At 46.6% G+C, this 22,440-nt stretch overlaps 1 protein-coding gene across 1 annotated transcript; it reads right to left on the reverse strand.

Annotated features, from left to right (window-relative positions):
- Positions 1 to 10,402: 10,402 nt before the first annotated feature.
- On the reverse strand, positions 10,403 to 15,045 carry LOC142843022 (apolipoprotein L3-like). Its single transcript, XM_075959789.1, has 3 exons — positions 14,949 to 15,045; positions 12,548 to 12,674; positions 10,403 to 12,053 (listed from the first exon to the last, which is right to left on the reverse strand). The coding sequence occupies exons 1-3, from the start codon at positions 14,959 to 14,961 to the stop codon at positions 11,189 to 11,191; spliced, it is 1,005 nt and encodes a 334-aa protein (XP_075815904.1). The 5' UTR covers positions 14,962 to 15,045; the 3' UTR covers positions 10,403 to 11,188.
- Positions 15,046 to 22,440: the final 7,395 nt, after the last annotated feature.

A 22,440-nucleotide genomic window follows, 5' to 3' on the forward strand; every position in this document is an offset into this window, starting at 1 on the left:
CCCATGGTGGAGAGCAAAGCCTGGATTTAGAAACAGCTGCCTCGCGAATTCAACTAATCTTGTTGGTTTCCGAGGGACCAGTGGTAGTGGTGGCAGGGATAGACTAGAAGGAATGGGAGCGAGAGAAAAAAAGCATTTTCAGAATGGTGGGGAAGGGGCTGCACAGCGAAAAGAAAAGTGGAGCCGGCAGAACACCAGCAAGGCATTCATAGGCAGGTGGCTGATGATTTGAGGGTTTCTATTCCATAGCTGAAAACATGATACCCACGAAAACAGCGACACCACAAAGCCTATAGGAGAATGTCTTCTCTCTACAAGCAGGGTATTGATAAAACCAACTGTCCCCAGATCAGGTGACTGTGAAGCCAGAGGCTACAGGCTACCTTGGATGATTTCTCACAGTGGGGACCAATTACGAGCAGTTGAAAAGAAAAGAAAAAGAATAATAATAAAAATCCGAAGGATACCAGGTCCCAGAGCAAAGGCACACACTGCTGAGTATGCGCAGTGCTTGAGTGGGAGACCAACCTGCTTAGTCCAGTCACGTTCTTAGCTATGGGAAGCAACCATAGCTGTAAAGGCTGTGGTTGGGTTTATCACCTCCCCCCGTTTCTAAGTACGCCATAGGACTGCTGGGAACTCAACAGTCCATTCTTTGGGTTCAGAGAAATGATTTAGCTGACTGGAAGAGGAAAAGTCTCCACAGAAACTGCTGGTGTGCGTAAAGGTCAACGTTCTGGCAGATAGAACATGGGGCTTTTGTAAACAAACCTGGTTCCAGAGCCCAGGGTTTCACAAGTCCTGAGCTGGCCTGCCTGTGGGCAGGAAGGAAGGTAGAGAGAGCCTGGCCAAGTCATGAGCACCAATGCAATGGTAAAACTGCAAAGTGCAGTTCCGCAAGGGGCTGCAATGGGCCACTGCGGGTGGTTTAGGGCCGTGACAGGTTGGAGAACACAGCAGGCCATGAAGGGCAGCTGGTCCCACCACCCTAGGCTTATGCGGGTTCCAGGTGTGTGGGCGACAGCAGGTGAGAGACCAGTCCCATGAGTAGCCATGGCAGATGAGAAACAGAGATGGATAGGCATGCCATGCAGAGAAAGTGGGTATTTATTTAGTGGGTTATGGAGGGGAAAGGAAAGGGAAAGGGGGAAAAGGGGAAAGAGCAGAGAGAGAGAGAGAGAGAGAGAGAGAGAGAGAGAGAGAGAGAAGGAGTGAGAGAAGAAGAGAAGCTACCTCTTGGAGGAAGAGAGAGAAAAGAGAGGAAAAAGGCAGGTAAGGAGCAGAAGGAAGATCTGATTCCCTTGGTAGATGGGGGAGGGAGTGGGTGGGGCTTGTCTCTTAAAGGGACAGGACAGACCATTATAGGCCTGCCACCCAGCTCCCAAATAAATCACACTTGTAGGCTTATTCTTACTTATAAATGACTCGCCTTAGCTTGGCATTTCTTGTCAGCTCTTCTTAAATTAACCTGTCACTCTTTTGCCTCTTGGCTTTTTCCATTCTCTTCTGTCAATCTTACAAACAACATTTTAGCATACTAATGTGGGCTGTATTTCCATAGGGACTGCGAAAGCTGAAAATAAAGGGGGAGGATACGGCTCCTTTAAGAGTTTCTATGGGGGCTAGATGGTGGTGGCCCACACATTACATCCCAGCATTTGGGAGGCAGACACAAATGGATTTCTGTGAGTTTGAGGCCAGGCGGGTCTACAGAGTAAGTTCCAGGACGGGCTCCAAAACTACTGAGAAACCCTGTCTTGACAAACAAACAAACAAACAAAAAAAGTTTTTATGAGACAGTGAATCCTTGAGCAGCTAGTATGTTTTTTTTAATATTCATTTATTATGTATACAATATTCTGTCTGTGTGTATGCCTGCAGGCCAGAAGAGGGCACCAGACCCAATTACAGATGGTTGTGAGCCACCATGTGGTTGCTGGGAATTGAACTCAGGACCTCTGGAAGAGCAGGCAATGCTCTTAACCTCTGAGCCATCTCTCCAGCCCCAGCAGCTAGTATGTTAAGAAGGGACAAATAAAAAAAGTTAAAATCCTGACACAGTGTAAGCATTGAAATTCTAGAGCTCTAGAAAGGGTCAATACAGTTCTTGGTCACCCACCTATGACCAGGCTGGGGATTTAGCCCTAGCTTTCTTAACCTGAAAAGAAGGCAGATCCTACCATTAAAGCCACAGTCAGAGGACCCAGGTGTATGTTAGCAGTTTTAAAGCTTGTTTGTGCAGTCAGAAAAGATACACAATAAAAGAGGTCCAGATGAAAAATCCTCTAACCAGGTTCCAGTGTGTTTTATAATGTACATAGGCTTAAGAAAGAAAGAAAAAGTGAATAGTCATAAAAATGCATAATTTATGCAATAAAGTCTTTTTAGAGAGAGTTAAAGGAAAAAGCCACGTAAGATGGGAAACGCACAGAAAGTCTAGATCCTGTATAGGATTGTGTGGATTTTGAATTTTTTTTTGATGGCTGATGGGCCAGAGACAGCTGCTGGGAGAATGGGATTGTCAGCTGATTGTAAAACTGAACCAATATAGACACTTTAGGAAAGCCTTAACTTTGAAAAAAAGTTAAAATATGTATTTTTCAATTAGAAATCAAAACTGCTTTGGAGGTTTTTTTGTACAGGAGATAAGAGGTTGTGGTTTCCTTTATAAATGGTATGGATCACGTTTGATCAAGGGAGACCTCCTGAAACTTGACAGGTGAATTTTACTTAAACAAATGTAACACATATTATATCATTAATCAAATATTCTAGAGGATAAACAAAAGTGGCACACCTTAAATTAATATTCTACAAAACTTCTGCATCCCGAGGGCTGGGATTAAAGGCACATGTAACCAATGTCTGGCTGGAATGTCTTTTTTTTTCCTGAATATAATTTTTTGATATTTATTGAGTTCTACATTTTTCTCTGCTTCCCTCCCTGCCTCTTCCCTACCCACTTTAATCCTCCCCCAAGGTCCCCATGCTCCCATTTTACTCAGGAGATCTTGTCATTTTCTACTTTCTACTTCCCATGTAGATTGTTTCTATGTAAGTCTCTCTTAGTGTCCTATTATTGTCTAAATTCTCTGGGATTTTGGTTTGTAGGCTGGCTTTCTTTGCTTTATGTTTAAAAACCACCTATGAGTGAGTACATGTAATAATTGTCTTTCTGTGTCTGGGTTACCTCACTCAAAATAAAGTTTTCTAGTTCCATCCATTTTCCTGCAAAATTCAAGCTGTCGTTATTTTTTCTGCTGTGTAGTACTCCATTGTGTAAATGTGCCACATTTTTCTTATCCATTGTTTAATCGAGGGGTATTTAGGATGTTTCCTGGTTCTGGCTATGACAAACAACGCTGCTATGAATATAGTTGAGCACATGTCCTTGTGACACAACTGAGCATCCTTTAGATATATACCTAAAAGTAGTATTACTGGGTCTTGAGGAAGGTTGTTTCCTAATTTTCTGAGAAATCGCCTCACTGACATCCAAAGGGGTTGTGCCAGTTTGCGTTCCCACCAGCAGTGCCGAAGTGTTCCTTTTCCCCACAACCTCTCCAGCATAAGCTGTCATTAGTGGTTTTGTTTTTTTTTTGTTTGTTTGTTTGGTTGGTTGGTTTTTTTTTTTTTTGGTTGTTCAATACAGGGTTTCTCTGTGGCTTTGGAGCCTGTCCTGGAACTAGCTCTGTAGACCAGGTTGGTCTCGAACTCACATAGATCCGCCTACCTCTGCCTCCTGAGTACTGGGATTAAAGGCATGCACCACCACCGCCCGGCTGTCATTAGTGTTTTTGAACTTGGCCATTCTTAGAGATGGAATCTCAGAGTTGTTTTGATTTGCATTTCTCTGATGACTAAAGATGCTGAACATTTCCTTAAGTGCCTTTCAGCCATTTTAGATTCCTCTGTTGAGAGTTCTCTGTTTAGGTCTGTACTCCATTTTTTTTATTGGATTTTGTGATCTTTTAGTGTCCAATTTCTTCAGTTCTTTGTATATTTTGGAGATCAGACCTCTGTCTGATATGGGGTTAGTAAAGATCTCTTCCCATCTGTAGGCTGTCATTTTGTCTTGTTGACCTTTGTTTTACAGAATCTTTTCAGTTTCAGGAGGTCCCATTTATTAATTGTTTCTCTCAGTGTCTGTGCTGCTGGGGTTCTATTTAGGAAGTGGTTCCCTGTGCCAACGCGTTCAAGTGTACTTTCCACTTTCTCTTCTATGAGGTTCAGTGTGACTGGTTTTATATTGAGGTCTTTGATCCATTTGGACTTGAGTTTTGTGCATGGTCATAGATATGGGTCTATTTTCATTCTTCTACATGTTAATATCCAGTTATTATGCTTTCTACTACTTGTTAAATATGCTTTCCTTTTTCCATTTGATATCTTTTTTCCTTCTTTATCAAAGATCAGGTGTTAGAAGGTGTGTGGATTGATATCCGGGTCTTCTATTTGGTTCCATTGTTCCTCCTATCTGTTCTTATGCCAGTACCAGGCTGTTTTCAGTACTGTAGCTCTGTAGTAGAATTTGAAGTCAGGGATTGTGATGCCTCCAGAAGTTCTTTTATTGTACAGGATTGTTTTGGCTATCCTGCATTTTTTTGCTTCTCCAAATGAAGTTGAGTACTGTTCTCTCAAGTTCTATTAAAAATTTTGGTGGGATTTTGATGGGCATTGAGTTGAATGGCTGTAATTTCTTAAACTTACGTCTTAGTCACTGTTCTATTACTGTCAAGAGACGCCATTGCCCATGTAACCCTTACAAAAGAGAGCATTTATTTGGGGCTTGTCTACAGTTGTAGAGGTTTAGTCCATTTATGTTCATGTCGTGAGCATGGTGGCATGCAGGCAGACCTGGTGCTTTTATAGGTGAGAATTCTACATTCAGATCCCCAGGTAGCAGGAGAGAGAGAGAGAGAGAGAGACCCTGGCTTGCCCTGAGCTTGTGAAGCCTCAAGGTCCACCCTTAGTGACACACTTCCTTCATCATGGCCACACCTAGTCCAGCAACACCACACTTCCTAATCCCTCTCAAGTAGCCCCACACCCTAACGACCAGGCATCAAATGTATGAGCCTATGGGGGCCGTTCCTATTCCAAACCAGGACACTTACTGTCCATGATGCTCTGACGCCTTACTCACACATAGGAGTCTTTGGACATGCTGTATCAGGTTGAGACTCTTGAGACTCCATGTCATGGAGGTTGACAGGCACATATTTAGATAATGTGTGTGAGTTTTCCGTGTTGACAGAGGAGGACTTGAACCCTGAACATGGTAATCCACACCTCACTCTCAGATGACTAAACTCCACTGTCTTAAATACACAACTGCATTCCCCCTCTTTATATTACATGTGTGCATCATAGTCTGTGTGTGTAATAAATGGTTCTTCTGTTTCCACAGCACTGCCTGTGCCAAGTGCCAGGTCCTCATCTTAGTAAATTCACTAGGGCCCTCTATTCCAAGGGACCACACTCTCTTTACCTCTGCAGTATCCTTGTCCTATCAGGACCTGGAGTCCTGCCTGTCCCCAGCCCTGCTTTGTGTGTGTGCGTCTTTGATACCTGCTCTTCTCCCTGACTCTGGGACCTTGTGGTAATCCTAATCATTATGTTAATAGTGATGCAATTATGTTTGTGCTGCCTGTTTTAGTGCCTGCATTTGTGCTAATTTCCTTATGACATTTGTAGAAGTAGAAGGACCGGGTTAAGGGCGTTAACACAGGCAGTGTGTGAGGACGCTCATTCCTTCATTCTGACCAGTCCTCAGGAGTCTTTGGGGGTGGGGAAGATTTCATTAAGATAGAAACATCACTGCACTGGGATTGTCTGGAAGCTGAGGAAGGAAAGAAACATGTTTAGCAGTGTGGGTCAAAGGCATCAGCTCCTCCTGGGACCTGACCAAAACGAGAGTGAATGACCTGTTGGTGTGGGAAGAGCTGAAGATACTGGCGGCTCACTCTCAGGACTGCACTCTTCCCTGTAACTGATAACTCGTATTCTCATTCAAACCCTGCAGGCACACACCTATCCAGGCTGTCCTCACATTTACTCTGTAGCCTAGGAGAAACATGAACTCCTTACCTGCAGCCTCATAAATGCCTAATCTTAGACGTGCTCCACCAAGTGTCTGGGGCCCAGGTTTGTGCCTCTCCCTCTGTGTAAGCCTTCAAATACTCACAGGAATTGACAATGAAATGAGAGAATATCTCAAAAATATAAGAGCCATTTGGAGTCTGAGACATGACAGGTGCTGTGAAGTCCTCTCCCCGAAGTGAAGCCTGGGTCAGGTCCTCAGGGCCAGCATCATAAGTTTTCAGTAATTCTATCAGGGACTTGGGTCAGAGTGACAGGGGTGGAGTCATCTCAACAATAGCAGGTTCAAAAATAGTCCTATTAATACAGAGATGCATCTTAAAAATAACTTACTGGAAGAGGTCCATTGGTCCAGCTGTGGATACACATCGCCACTGTAGCTGTTAGCTGTGGAAGGTTGTGGAGTTTTGTAGGACAGTCAGCAACACTCACCCAGGGCTGTAATATGCTCAAGTAGGGCCACAGCCCAAGAACTATCCAGCAGGAAGACATCAGAGCAAGTCCATGGAAACATTTGCCAGGGTGTGTGGTGATGTTCAGAGTAGCTTTAAGGCCCAAGTAGGGTAAGTTGGGGAGAAGTGACCATCTGTACTAGTCAGGATCTCTAGAGTAGCAGAACTCACAGAATCCATCTCTCCACATAGAAAGGGGTTTATTAGAATGACTCACGGCTGTGGCTCAGCTGGTCCAACAGTGGCTGCCTACGAATGGAAGACTGAAGACTCCAGACGCTGCTCAGTCCACAAGGCTGGATGTCTCAGCTGGTCTTCAGTATATGTGGGAATCCTGAAGAAGGAGGCTGTAATGCGGTGAAGAGATCGACTTGTTAATGAGGCGAAACCAAGGAGGCAAAGATCACCAGCTTCCTTCTTCCATGACCTTATATGGGCTTTCAGCAGAAGGCGTGGCTTACTTCCTCAATATATCTGTATAAAGACACGCCTTCCTGCTTTAAATCTGACTTAGAAGTGAGCCTCATCACTTCAAATTAAGCAAAATCCCCTCACAGGTGTGCCCTACATTTGGGTTTTAATTTAATTTCAGATGTAGTCAAGTTGACAATCAAGACTAGTCACACACCACTCAGCCAGAGTCCACGAACCCACGGGAGTGCATTGCCACCAAGACACAGAAATTAAGTGTTAGGTAATGAACACTTTTGGAAACTTGTGGTACAAAGTTTGAAACATAGCTCATTGAGCTAAGGCTGACTGGGAAGTTTGTGTGTGCCTGTGTTTATGTGCACTGTGTGGGATGTTGTTTAAATTAGTTCAAGTGAAAACAGTTTATATGTTAACCATCTGCATGCTGAGTCATTGACTGATCTGGGATCCAGGATTTGGTGCCTGGATTCTTCCCTCTGAGCATCTCCGGGTTCAGAGACAAGCTCATTCTTCCTGGTACCCACTTTCCCATGGCCTCTGCGGCATGTGTGCTGGCCATCCAGCCACCAAGGAGAGCAGTGCCCTGGTATGCATGAGCAAAGCAGCCATAGTAACTTTGTTTATCTGACGAAAGAGAGAGATTCTGAGAGGGAATGTACTGTCACGATGTCACACAGCTGATTCTGACTTTGTGTTTTTTAATAATTCCAAGGTTTCTAGAATGCTGTTTGTTTGTATAAACACATAGCTTGCCCCTCCCTTGACTGTGCCCTTTGATCTCTCAAACACACAGCCTATGCACTGTTTGCAGGATTGTGCACCTTGCCCTCTCTGTCCCCAGGCTGCCACTCTCTCCCACCCAGCACACAGAACAACCCTGGCCTTCTCTCTGCTGCCCCACAGGCTGAAGAGAGCCTGGCTAAGGCCAGGGGGTGCAGGCTGGACATCCACTGACTTCCTTCCTACTATTCTCTGGAACGGGACACTCTTTTCTGGGTCTCAGGTTCCACCGTCGTACTTGGCACAGATACACTCCCATGCTAGGGCTCATGATTCTGTGGAGAGGAGACTCTGACTGTGCACACTTGCTCTGTCCACACTCAGCCTCTTGCCCTGAGCCATCGGGTGAATGATACTTGGATCTGTTTCCTGAGGATCCCCAACTGTAATCCCATGTGAGATCTTTCTTTGGAATGGCATCACTGCCCACCCTGTACGCGGACAGTATTCTATGGTAAACGGTGCCCACAGGCTCTTCCCTTCCTTATGTATTTATTTTTTTTCTCTGTCATGTGGACAGCAATGGAACGCGGCCACCATCACACTCCACCCAGTAGGGAGCAGAAGATCAACTCTATGAATCCGTCCTGAAACTTGTTAGTGTTCTTAAATTTTGTACACTTTTTTCTCCCATAGCACTGTACTCGTCATAGAGAAATAGCAGGGAAGAAGGCGAGGTGTAAGGTCATCGTGATTGTCCCCTGGGCTGAATAGCAGACGGCATGTGTGTTAATAGAGCTTGTCTCTGGATGTGTCTGAATTTGCAGAGTTTGTTCTGGAAGGCTCTGACTGATGAGTGGTTTAACTTACCGAATGAGTAGAATTCTGGAGTCTGTAAGGAAGTGGACCACACTTAGAGACTATGGGTCACTCGGAGCATGTCATCGAATGCTAATTCTTGACTGTGTCTCCTCCTGTCACTGCTTGTTGTTTCCTGGCTTCCATGTGGTAGACACTTGCCTTTGCCGTGCCTGCCCCTCCATGAGCCACAGCTGTCCTGCTGCCTGTCACTGGTGTTCAGCAGGGACAGACCTGGTCACAGCTCCTCCTCTGCGCTGTCCTTCCTTCACCCTGTCCATCTCCCCACTCCTTTTCTGGGGTCTGAGCCTCACTGGTCTCTTTACATAGTTTTTTCTTTCTTAAAGTGCTCTTTTAATAACTGAGATACATTATTACATTACATAATTTCATTTTAAGTTTTTAAAACATGTACTCTATTTTGAAAATATTCTAGATTAATAATAATTACTAGATTACTTTCACCACCCATAAAGTTCGTGTATCTATGAGAGGTCACAATGAGCCATCTCAATTCTCTCCCCACATCCACCATGGCCTATTTTCTCTTTCCTAAAGAAAGGTGTGTTCCTACTTGGGCAGAACTGTGGAAGTGAGGTGGCCCTGAATTGGACAGCTGCAGGGAGCTCTCTGGGCACTGGACACTGGGCGCATATAGTGGTCATTCGTTCGAAGGGCTATGATGTAGTGGTTCTGAGAGGCCTGAGAGCCAGGAAGAGGGCAAAGACAAAAGCACAGGCTCATCAAGGAATCTCTGTCCCTAGGCGCCAGACTGACAGGGTGAGGAAAGAGTACAGGGTTCACGTCAAAGATGTGGTGAGTTCTGGTGACGGCTCTTGTGTTTGTTAAGGAACACATGCTGAGCAGCTGGCACAGTGTTCACTAACATGGGCACATGAGCACAACAGTAGAGAGGACGCTATGAACTTGGACACTGAGGAGCAAGTACTAGGCAGCTCAGGACACAGGTAGGTACCAAGTTCGTCCAGGACTCTGTTCTGTCTCTGTTCTGCTCCCCCAGGGAGATGGTTACGTCCACAACAAACTTTCTCTTAGCCAGACATTCCAGTCCAAGGAAGGACAGAGGGGCTGTTGAACACAAGAGTGTTCTTCTAACAGACAAGACTTCGAATACACACAGGACATCTCTTAGCCCAGTGTTTAGAACTTGGGAAGAAGGCCACTTGAGCTGCAAGGGAGGAGGGGACATGGCTCCATGCTACAGTCTCAGGGTGCATCTGTGGCCAGGAGGGGAGGGCAACAAAGAGAAGGGAAAGTTTCTTAAAACATGGTAATAAAAATCAGGAGGCACTTAACAACTTTTTTAGTCAACAATTTAGAAAACATATAATGTCATTTGGAGAAAACACAAAGTCTGACAGGTCAGGGTTTATAAATTTATTCTTCAAATATTTTGGAATAAGGTTAGCCCTCCTGCCACATCCACGGCTGTCTCACCTGTGTGACAAAATGCCTCTCAGGTGGTGGCCATCTCAAAATGAGAGGCTTGTGCTTCTTGGAGCTTGGCCCCTGGCGGCTCCCCGGCAGTCTGCTGGAGTTGAGGTGCCTGATTAGCCTCAACGACCTCGTTCACTTTGTTCCTGGAGATGGTTTCTTGCATTGGCTCTGCTATCTTTTTCTTCTGTTCTATTTTTCTCTTGACAAAAACTTAATCTGTTCAGGGAACCAGGAAACATTCCTAACGGCTCCTTGAATACTCCTTGAATATGGAGGAACTGATGCGTCAGTTCCCTCCCTTGATTCAGGCCATTAATGTTATGATTAAGACTCTGGCTTGCTCTCTGGGGGAATTTACAGGTACCCTAGAACAGAAAGAGCTCATGATAGGAGATTTGGTAGAAGATGGACAAATTATGAAGGAAAATGTATGGAATGGCATGAGTTATCATTCATGGAGAGGCCAGCCAGAATGAGAAACCCCTGGTGCATTTTAGATAGGAAAGAAAGGCAGGCTATTCTTGATAACATGAAGTCGGCCATTCAATATTGGAACAAACCCTGGGGGTGGAATCCTGAAGAATGGTGTTTGGGTTACCTTGGTTACCTTGAGGGCAGATATGATTTAGGGCCATGAGAAAGCACAGTTAGTTAGTGGTGTGAGACGAATTTCTAAGAAAAGCTCTGCCCACCTGGCCCTGACCACAAGACTTGTTAAGAATAATCAATTGTCTGGAATCATTTTTCAATAGAAACTTTTATGTCTGCCAACTTCCTTCTGTAATCTCTTAAAAGTGATGCTTGAATTTTAGTAAAGTTGCAGCAGATTCAAATCTCATTAGAGTTGTGTCTGTCTGTCATTCGCCCAATCCTGGGTTCTCCTAAGCCTTCACCTCTGTTCTCCCTCAGTCTTCGATCTCCAAGAGAGTCAGTCCGTGGCACCCTCCAATGCATCTCAACAGATCTCATCTAATTGCAGCAGAGTTTAAACTTCAAGGGAATTAAACCTTGTCATTTCCCCCAGTCTGTGTCTTCTCTCTCTAGCAGGCACTGCTGCCACAGGAGCATTGCTGTGAAGGGATCCAGTCAGGGCCTCTCATGTATCCATGGCACTCTTTAGGGCAGCGCCTACCTCCAGTTCTGAGCGTCACTGAAGAAGAAAAAGGTCACTGAGTCAGGCTATAATGAACCCAGATAAGCTCCTGCAACTTCTGCTCCAGGTCCTGAGCCTGCTGCCGCAGCTTTGCAGCAGACTCTGCCTTTGCACCCTCCTGTAAATGCGTTGAGTCTACTATGATACCGACCACATCTAGCGCAAGGAAGAAACCTGCAGTCGCTACCCCCGTGATCCAGGCTCCTTTGATCATTGCCAGAGCAGTGCCTCCAAAGGTTTTCTCCACCTGTTTAGTGCTCTGGGTTGACACCCTCCCTGTATTTATGAGATACTTGGCATTAATTGCTAGGTGAGGTTTGGCTTTGGTCAGCTTGATGGCATCAATGCTCTTCTTGATGACTTCCAGGTTCCGGAAGGAATTCTTAGATACAGAAATAAGCCTGGGGGTGCTCTTCTCCACAACTTCTTTAATTGCCTTTACTGTGTCCTTGCTGATTGACAGAAGCTCGCTGGCTTCAGCTTCTGCCGACACCATGCTTACCTTCTCCACAATGGTTGCGGAAACACTTGTCACAGCTGCTGCTGCCCCAAGCCCCAAGGCTGTGGCTGAAAGTCCCAGACTGAATTCTGCCGTCACAGGTGCCAGAGCGAGACCAAGGACTGTCATGACCCCAGACACAGCACCGGTGGAGCTGGCCACCACTTGTGTGATGGTGCAGTCCCTGTGCACCTTGTCAATCTTGTCTGCAAGGGTGTGGAGCTTCCTGATGCGCTCCTCAAGCTCCAATTTCACTTGAGGACAGGCATCTAAAAAACTTTTCCTCTCCTGCCGGTCATTTTGGAGCTCGTCTTCATCTTCTACATCTGGATCTGGAATGATCTCAGCAAGAGCTTCATGCAAGGAAGCTTCCTCTGCCCTGTATCAGGAGACACTGACTGAGTGAGGGAGAGAGCTTGTAAGATAAGCTCACTCAAAATCAGAAGTATACATGCACGCACACACACACACACAATACACACACAAACTAAAACCAAAACTTTTTGCAAAAGCCAGCTTTCAGTGAACTGCTGAGCACATACTACGTGCTGTCCATATGCTGAGCCCCCCACATGCATCCTCTTCTTTTTCTTACAGCAAAATTTAATGGTCCCCAAATGAAGCAGAAGGAAATAAACTAAGTTCTTATGGACACAGGAACAACAATGGAAGAAACAATCCTGTCCCCTGTGACTGCCATCTCCCCTTAACCAGAGCCCGTCTCCTGCTAGTGATTAGTACTGAGGAAATATTTACAGAGAAGGGACACCCTGAGCCCCAGTTACTTGGTCTACCTGCATAGAGAATTCCTACCCAGAAAAAGCCAGTGACACAAGGCTCTGGTAGCTTTGCTAGCATCCCTAGGGAGGTGACCTGGACAAACCAGCTTCTTCCACAAGCTGTTTCCAGGCTTCCTCTTTAGTCAGCAGGAGCTGCAGGGCCTCTGTGCTCCTCGTGTCCACGAGGTAATGAAGCACACACTCAACGAAGCCTTTCCTCTCTGGATGGGAAGGAAAAAGAATGTGGTTAGAGAACCCTGCTAGAGAACTTGAACGACATCAGGAAGACATTGGTTAAATATTTCTGAGCATCTGTCCCTTGAAGTATACTTTGGCGTCACTAGGGATAGAGGCTGAGTTGTGAGCTTTAGCTCATTTGTAAAAGCCCCAACCCAGGCGACTGTATTTGGACATCTAGCCATTAAGGAAACAACGCAATGGAAATAAGTGAGGCCATGAGTGAGGTCCCCAATCCACAGTGTCAGTGCCTCATAACAAGAGGAAGACACTCCCTCCCTCCCTTTCCCTCCTTCTCTATCTTAAACCTGCTCCCTTTTGTCTCTTCCCTTGCCTTTCTTCCTCTCTCCAGGCACATAAGAGAGCCCATGGGCTGATAGAGGTACAGGCTTCCTCTCCACCAGGAAGAGATCAACACTATGGCCCAACCTGTTGCACTTTGATTGCAGAAATTAGATTCCAGGGCAGTGAGAGAAGAGGTCTTTTCTTTTTAGGCCACCTAAGCAGTGTCACATTGTGATGGCATCCTGAGAAGACCAATGTACCAGAGTCGTACCATGGTGCTTTGTCCCCAGGAGGATTCCAGTGATCACTTCCATTTACTGCTGGTACGGTCCTTGAATGTGATTTTTCCTTGATTTTTATTTTATGTATGGGAATATTTGTCTGCTTGTATACATGTCTATGCACTGTGTATGTGCATGGTCTCCAATGTGGGTCTTTGTTCCCTGGAGTAGCAGTTACAGATGTCTGTGAACCTGCTAGGGGTGCTGGGAACTGAACCCGTGTCCTCTGCATGAGCAGCAAGTGTTCTTAACCACTGAGCCACTCTCCAGTCGAAACATGACTCTCCACACTGGAATGGTTAATTATTAATCCCGAGTTTCACCCCAGTGGATGAATAAATATGTATGAGATCACCCGCCCTTCTCTATGCGGTCTGTGAGGAGCGTCCAGATATAAGTAGAGCAGGGGTGCTGGGAGCGAATGCGTGATTCAAAGACTGAGCTGAGGCATCATGGGAAGTGGGGCCTGGCTGGAGTCAGGTGGGCACCTGGGATGTGACTTTGGGACTGATAGGTGCCTTGTTCCTTTTTTGTTACTACTTTGTCTACTTTTTGTGTGCCATGATGTGAGTTACCCAACTTGTCTCCCTGCCAGGATGGACCAAATCATACAACACTATAAACAAAACAAATCTATTCTCATTGGTCAAAATATGCTGAAAGTGAGTAGCACTATTCTTTAAAAAAAGTTCAATAAATGTACTTTGGTGTTTTGCTTGCATGTATGTCTATGTGAGGGTGTCAGATCCCTTGGGACTGGAGTTCCAAACAGTTGTTTGCTGTCATGTGGGTGCTGGGAATTGAACCTGGATTCTCTGGAAGAGCAGCCAGTTCTCTCAACTATTGGGCCACCTCTCCAACTCTGAATAACACTAGTTTTAAAAACTAGCTTTTAGTGATTGATTGAATGAATGAATAAATGAATGGTTGCGCCAATAGAATTTTAAAAGGAAATGGAGGTGGCATGGTGGTGCGTCACTTTAGTCCCAGCCCTTGGGAGGCTAAGGCAGGTGGATCTCTGGGATTTGAGGCCAGGAGAAGCCAGGGAACACAGTGATTTGTGGACTGGTGTGGATCAGGTTGGTGTAGGGTGATCCTGAGTGTAGGCTGTTCCTACATGTAGGGTGGTCCTTGAGATAGGGTGTTCTTAGGTGTAGGGTGTTCCTGTGTGTATGGTGGTCCCTGGGTGTAGGGTATTCCTGTGTGTATGGTGGTCCCTGGGTGTAGGGTATTCCTGTGTGTATGGTGGTCCCTGGGTGTAGGGTAGTCCTTGAGTATAAGGTGGTCCCAGGGTGTAGGGTAGTCCTTGAGTGTAGGGTGGTCCCTGGGTGTAGGGTAGTACTTGATTGTAGGGTGGTCCCTGGGTGTAGGGTGGTCCCTGGTTCTAGGCTAGTCCCTGTTTGTAGGGTGGTTCCTGGGTACAGGGTGATTCCTGGGTGTAGAGTTTACTTCCTCAACTCCTTCTCTCCCTGCCTCCTCTTCTGGCTTCCATTTTTCAGGCTGGGTATTGAGAAGATACCTTTTTAATGCACTTCAAGACAAGGCTAGGAGGGAGGCTGCTCTGACCCAGGACTGGAGGACTCTCTGCTCCGACTTGGGGTTCTCCTCCTACATCTTTGACTCCTCAGCAGGCCTCAGCAGGGAGGCCCTGGAGTCCTACGCCATGAGCATCACAGAGAACAGACTGATTACCTGGGGAGCCCATGACAGCTGTGGGTCTTGGTGTCACTCAGAGGATCCTGACAGCTTTCCTTACAGCTCACCGGGTGTCCAGGCTACAGGAGGAAATAACAACCTGTGGGACAGAATGGGGACAGCTGCTGTGACCAGGGATCTGGTGACCCACAGTTCTTTCAATGGTGACTCCTAAAACAGAAAGAACTGAACCCAAAGCCTGTCTGCCTCTCTGGACTCTGTGACTGTTATTTAAGAAGCCTGTCCTGTAGTCCAGCCCTGCTGTCCTCTTTCCAGGCAAGGAGGAGGACTAATGGCATGCTGGGGACCATGGAGAAGGTGTCAGCTGAGGACACAGCTGTGGAGAAACAAAGACCCTGAACATGGAATGAGAGATGGAGAGGAATGTTCTGCTAGCCACCTGGGTGTGGGCACCGTGTTTGTATTGATGGTAACTTTCCTTCTTCCTTCCTTCCTTTCTCTCTCTCTCTCTCTCTCTCTCTCTCTCTCTCTCTCTCTCTTTCTTTTTTTCTTTCTTTCTTTCTTTTTCAAGTGTTAGGATCCCAGGTTTGTGGCCTGCCCCCTGTTCAAACCTCTTACTCACATGAATTCAAGATCAACAATCTCACATGAATTCAAAATGAAATAGTAAAAATATTTCAAAAACCCTAAGAGCCAGTCAGAGTTTTAGACATAGCAGGTGTTCTGAAGTCCTCTCCCCAACGTGAAACCCACGGTCAGATTCTTCAGGGCCAGCATCCTTCCTGTTCAATAATGCTAACAGTAACTTGAGACTTAAGGTGACAGGGGTGGAGTTATCTCATCATTTGAAGGTGTAAAAAAATCACATTAATACAGAGATGCAACTTAAAAGTCATTTAATGCACAAAGCATTTAAAGCTCTGGAAGATGCCTATTGGTCCAGCTCTGGGTACACATCCCCATGTAGCTGTTGGCTGTGGAAGATGGTAGAGTTTTGTAGAACAGATAACAACAACCATCCACGACAGTAATATGCTCAGGTGGGGCCATAGCCACCCACATGTGCAGCAGGCAAACATCAGAGCAAGTCCATGGAAGCCTGTGCTGGGGTGTGAGGTGCAGGTCAGAGTAGCTTGCTTAAGGCCAAATGGGGGTGAGGAGAAGTGACCATCTGTACTAGTCAGGATCTCTAGAGTAGCAGAACTTACAGAATCCATCTCTCCACATAGAAAGGGGTTTATTAGAATGACTCACGGCTGTGGCTCAGCTGGTCCAACAGTGGCTGCCTACGAATGGAAGGCTGAAGACTCCAGACGCTGCTCAGTCCACAAGGCTGGATGTCTCAGCTGGTCTTCAGTATATGTGGGAATCCTGAAGAAGGAGGCTGTAATGCGGTGAAGAGATCGACTTGTTAATGAGGCGAAACCAAGGAGGCAAAGATCACCAGCTTCCTTCTTCCATGACCTTATAGACTTTCAGCGGAAGGCGTGGCTTACTTCCTCAATATATCTGTATAAAGACACGCCTTCCTGCTTTAAATCTGACTTAGAAGTGAGCCTCACCACTTCAAATTAAGCAAAATCCCCTCACAGGTGTGCACTACATTTGAGTTTTAATTTAATTCCAGATATAGTCAAGTTGACAATCAAGGCTAGTCACACACCACTCAGCCAGAGTCCACGAACCCACGGGAGTGCATTGCCACCAACACACAGAAATTAAGTGTTAGGTAATGAACACTTTTGGAAACTTGTGGTACAAAGTTTGAAACATAGCTCATTGAGCTAAGGCTGACTGGGAAGTTTGTGTGTGCCTGTGTTTATGTGCACTGTGTGGGATGTTGTTTAAATTAGTTCAAGTGAAAACAGTTTATATGTTAACCATCTGCATGCTGAGTCATTGACTGATCTGGGATCCAGGATTTGGTGCCTGGATTCTTCCCTCTGAGCATCTCCGGGTTCAGAGACAAGCTCATTCTTCCTGGTACCCACTTTCCCATGGCCTCTGCGGCATGTGTGCTGGCCATCCAGCCACCAAGGAGAGCAGTGCCCTGGTATGCATGAGCAAAGCAGCCATAGTAACTTTGTTTATCTGACGAAAGAGAGAGATTCTGAGAGGGAATGTACTGTCACGATGTCACACAGCTGATTCTGACTTTGTGTTTTTTAATAATTCCAAGGTTTCTAGAATGTTGTTTGTTTGTATAAACACATAGCTTGCCCCTCCCTTGACTGTGCCCTTTGATCTCTCAAACACACAGCCTATGCACTGTTTGCAGGATTGTGCACCTTGCCCTCTCTGTCCCCAGGCTGGCACTCTCTCCCACCCAGCACACAGAACAACCCTGGCCTTCTCTCTGCTGCCCCACAGGCTGAAGAGAGCCTGGCTAAGGCCAGGGGGTGCAGGCTGGACATCCACTGACTTCCTTCCTACTATTCTCTGGAACGGGACACTCTTTTCTGGGTCTCAGGTTCCACCGTCGTACTTGGCACAGATACACTCCCATGCTAGGGCTCATGATTCTGTGGAGAGGAGACTCTTGACTGTGCACACTTGCTCTGTCCACACTCAGCCTCTTGCCCTGAGCCATCGGGTAAATGATACTTGGATCTGTTTCCTGAGGATCCCCAACTGTAATCCCATGTGAGATCTTTCTTTGGAATGGCATCACTGCCCACCCTGTACGCGGACAGTATTCTATGGTAAACGGTGCCCACAGGCTCTTCCCTTCCTTATGTATTTATTTTTTTCTCTGTCATGTGGACAGCAATGGAACGCGGCCACCATCACACTCCACCCAGTAGGGAGCAGAAGATCAACTCTATGAGTCTGTCCTGAAACTTGTCAGGGTTCTTAAATCTTGTACACTTTTCTCTCCCATAGCACTGTACTCGTCATAGAGAAATAGCAGGGAAGAAGGCGAGGTGTAAGGTCATCGTGATTGTCCCTTGGCTGAATAGCAGACGGCATGTGTGTTAATAGAGCTTGTCTCTGGATGTGTCTGAATTTGCAGAGTTTGTTCTGGAAGGCTCTGACTGATGAGTGGTTTAACTTACCGAATGAGTAGAATTCTGGAGTCTGTAAGGAAGTGGGCCACACTTAGAGACTATGGGTCACTCGGAGCATGTCATCGAATGCTGTTTCTTGACTGTATCCCTCCTGTCACTGCTTGTTGTTTCCTGGCTTCCATGTGGTAGACACTTGCCTTTGCCGTGCCTGCCCCTCCATGAGCCACAGCTGTCCTGCTGCCTGTCACTGGTGTTCAGCAGGGACAGACCTGGTCACAGCTCCTCCTCTGCGCTGTCCTTCCTTCACCCTGTCCATCTCCCCACTCCTTGTCTGGGGTCTGAGCCTCACTGGTCTCTTTACATAGTTTTTTCTTTCTTAAAGTGCTCTTTTAATAACTGAGATACATTATTACATTACATAATTTCATTTTAAGTGTTTAAAACATGTACTCTATTTTGAAAATATTCTAGATTAATAATAGTTACTAGATTACTTTCACCACCCATAAAGTTCGTGTATCTATGAGAGGTCACAATGGGCCATCTCAATTCTCTCCCCACATCCACCATGGCCTATTTTCTCTTTCCTAAAGAAAGGTGTGTTCCTACTTGGGCAGAACTGTGGAAGTGAGGTGGCCCTGAATTGGACAGCTGCAGGGAGCTCTCTGGGCACTGGACACTGGGCGCATATAGTGGTCATTCGTTCGAAGGGCTATGATGTAGTGGTTCTGAGAGGCCTGAGAGCCAGGAAGAGGGCAAAGACTAAAGCACAGGCTCATCAAGGAATCTCTGTCCCTAGGCGCCAGACTGACAGGGTGAGGAAAGGGTACAGGGTTCACGTCAAAGATGTGGTGAGTTCTGGTGATGGCAAAAAAAGGGATCACAGACCAGTGACATGACAAAAAATGTCATGCAGTGTGGCTGCCACTCCAGAGGTGGAGATGCCGAAAAGACCTTTGCTCCAGATGCGACTGCAGCCATTGGGAGTGTGGCCTTAATGTAATGGGAAGCAACCCTGCTTTGGCTTTGGAAGGAAGAGGGTGATCACCAGCACCACCTAGTGGACCTCAGAGGGCTCTGCAGCCACGGCATCTAGCTACCCTGGTTATTACCATCCAGTCCACAACGTGGACTCAAACATGCTGGACACTGTACTAGGTGCCCAAAACATGTCCACCTCTCTCCTCCTCTCCCTTTCTCTAGGGACATCACATAGTAGGGATATCACATAGTAGGGACATCACATAGTAGGGACAAGTGTCTTTCAACTGACTATGTGAAAAATGGGGCATCTGAAGTCACTCAAGAGGCAAACATCCCAGGTCTGCAAAACCAGGGAAGAGAAGTGCATCCCTTGTTCACAGCTCTGGGTGAACACAGGGAAACAGAAGAGGCGCTCATTGCCCCCAGCCCTGAGTCTAGCTAACCACCTGATTTCGAGAAGAAGCCTATTTGTCTTTGCTCAGATGAGACAGCAGAGCCCAAATCACAAGTGCCAACTTCCAGGAGGGTCTAGAGGAACTGTAGGCAGAGGATGGCGTGTAACCACAATTACCCTATTTCCATGACAAAGTGCAGATAACTCTCCTCAGTTTGACACACATATGCAGGTCAGGGATGGCAGGTGTATCTATGGAGGGACCGCAGTAGCTCTGTGATTCCAGTTCAGACAGGCTCTAGGGACTGACACAGACCCTGTGGCTCACCTTCAAAACTCCTGCTGAGCCCTGAAGATGCTGCCCAGTGAGCATAAAAGAGAGAGGGGACCCAGCTGCAAGTTCAACGGTGCTCAAATAGTAATGGGGAGGAGAGAAGCAAGATTTCATGAGCGTCTCCTCACCAGACAGTTCTGCAGAATGGGGCAAGGTCCCCGCTCTCTCCTTGAGAGAAGGTTGGCTGTTGTCACTGTCATGACATTATGCCTCAAATATTTCAAAAATGTTGCCCAGATTCCTCCTCCTCTGTTGTAGTTGACATAGGGAGATGCATCTGCCTGGGTCTGCAATGACTCCAAGCCCAGTCCCCACAGCCAGGCAGAAACACCAACTGCACTGTTGACAGTGCGTCTACCAGGCAGCAACACCAACCGCAGTGTTGACAGTGCCGTCTACCAGGCAGAAACACCAACCGCAGTGTTGACAGTGCCGTCTACCAGGCAGAAACACCAACTGCACTGTTGACAGTGCCGTCTACCAGGCAGAAACACCAACTGCAGTGTTGACAGTGCCGTCTACCAGGCAGAAACACCAACCGCAGTGTTGACAGTGCCGTCTACCAGGCAGCAACCGCAGGTTTTAGCCTCCACTGTACCATAGTTCCCACAAAAAGACTCCAGTAGGTGGCTTTACAACACGTCAAATATATTTATTTATCCTATGGCACCTTCTTTTGTATGGTTGAATGTTTCATCCATTTTTTTCTGAGCAGTAACTGATGTTTATTCATCCCAAGTCTATAGAGCATCAGGCAGTCAGAGCCAGATGACCTGAGACATCGTCTTGGCCAGCACCCATATTCCCAACTGTGGAAGAAACTGAGGTTCATAGGCTGTGTATGCTTCTTTATTTCAATTTCAGATGATCTCAGCATCTTTTAAAAAAGATATTTCATTACATTTATTAACTCAGTGTATATGTGTGTGTGTGTGTATGTGTGTGTGTGTTTTATAGGCAGCGGGTAGGTGCCATGACAGTCTTAGGGTGCCAAAGAACAGCTTGAGGAAGTCAGTGCTCAATTTTCCCAAAGAGGGTCCCCCAGGATCAAGTTCACATCTCCATGTTTAGAAGATAGTGCTTTCATCCTTTGAGTTGTCCTACCAGGGACAAAACCTGTCCTTTGACCTCAAATGGGTTGATGCTGCACACACACCTCATCCTGTGTGGCTTCTGGTAAGATCTGTCTGCACTCAGCAGGCCCGACTGTACTGTTGTGCAGAAACTGTCCAGCGAAGAAGCAAGCAGCACACAGACAGCTGGGGAGCTCAGGATTATTTTTCACTGTCTGGTCTGGACCCAGCTAGTGCTCTGCGCTTTCCTGTCCCAACCTGGGTTATCTTACTGTTTTTGTGGACTGAACAACAGTGTTTAATTTGTTCCCTATGTAGCCACCTGCACAGGGTTCTTAGAGTGGAAATTATTGCATCTGGACATGCCTTCAGATGCAGGGCTGACAAGGTTCCAATAGTTTCTGCCAGGTCTGTTCTGATGGAGGAAGGTCATTGGTTAAAAAATAAAGAAACTGCCTTGGCCCATTTTATTGGTTAGAACATAGGTAGGTGGAATAAACAGAACATAATGCTGGGAGGAAGAGGAAGTGAGCTCAGAGACGCCATGCTCCCCTCTCCCGGGCAGACACATGAAGCTCAGAACCAGGATGGACGTAGGCTAGAATCTTTCCCGGTAAGACTGATGCTACACAGATTATTAGAGATGGGTTAATCGGGATATGAGAATTAGCCTGTAAGGTCTAGAGTTAGTGGGCCAAGCAGGGTTTAAAAGAATACAGTGTCGGTGTAATTATTTCGGGGCATAAGCTAGCAGGCGGCCTGGGTGCTGGGGACACAGCCCCGCATCTCATATCACTACACTGTTCTAAGAACTACCTGTCAGTTCCTCCTTGCCTTCCAGATCTGCTGTCCTAGCCTTCTACCTAGAGCTCTGTTATGCCCAGATCACAGAGTCCCCCCAAAACCAACTTGGAGACCGAGTCCTGTATGTAAAAGCAAAGAGCCTTTATTCTTACACAAGTTTGCAAACTTGGACTTTCTGTGTGTCTATCATATTGGAATAGTTGGAGAGTCCTGATGTCAGTTAGGGTAGGGTTTTTGTAGTAGCGAAGCTAGGGGTGAGGAATTTCTAAGGTTTAAGACCCTGACTGGGTGACGTTTGCCTAGGGGTGTCCTGGTGAAAAGTGATGGAGATGTGCTGGAAGGTGATCCTATTTACAAAGTTTGGAATTTCCTTCAGATGGGCTGTTCCTGGGTAGTTCCTCGGTGGTTCCTGGATGGTTCCTGGATGGTTCCTGGGTGGTTCCTGGGTGGTCTCAGTTTGTGGCCTTTCTTGCAACCCTGTATTGCCTCAGGTAAACTATTGAGACTCAGGCCTCTATTGGACTGTCATCGCTGGGTCCTTCAAGCTCCTATCTAGGGTCACTCACAGTATCTCTTGAACCCTGACTATGACACTGCTACTGGACTCTCTGGGCTTTGGGAAGGGAGTTGGCATTTGGTTTTCCATCCCTGACCAGTTGCTCATCCTGGGCTCTCACCGTGTCCTATCAGCCTGCATTTCCCTTCCTACTGAACAGAGCTGGGGCTCCAGATCTCAGTAGGGACAGTCAGGGTCCACCCAGCTCTGTGCTGCTGCACTGGGGGGTCTTGGCCTCCTCAGTCCAGAGGATCCTGCTGTTGTTACAGCTCCTCACATGGGAGGAGAGTGACTGAGACAGAACCTGGGGACATGGGTTGATCATGTCTACACCTTTCTGACTTGTCCCCAAATGAGTTCTTGAGTCTTCTCGCT

Source organism: Microtus pennsylvanicus, chromosome 2 (assembly GCF_037038515.1).
Source record: "Microtus pennsylvanicus isolate mMicPen1 chromosome 2, mMicPen1.hap1, whole genome shotgun sequence".
NCBI classification, from domain to species: Eukaryota; Metazoa; Chordata; class Mammalia; order Rodentia; family Cricetidae; genus Microtus; species Microtus pennsylvanicus.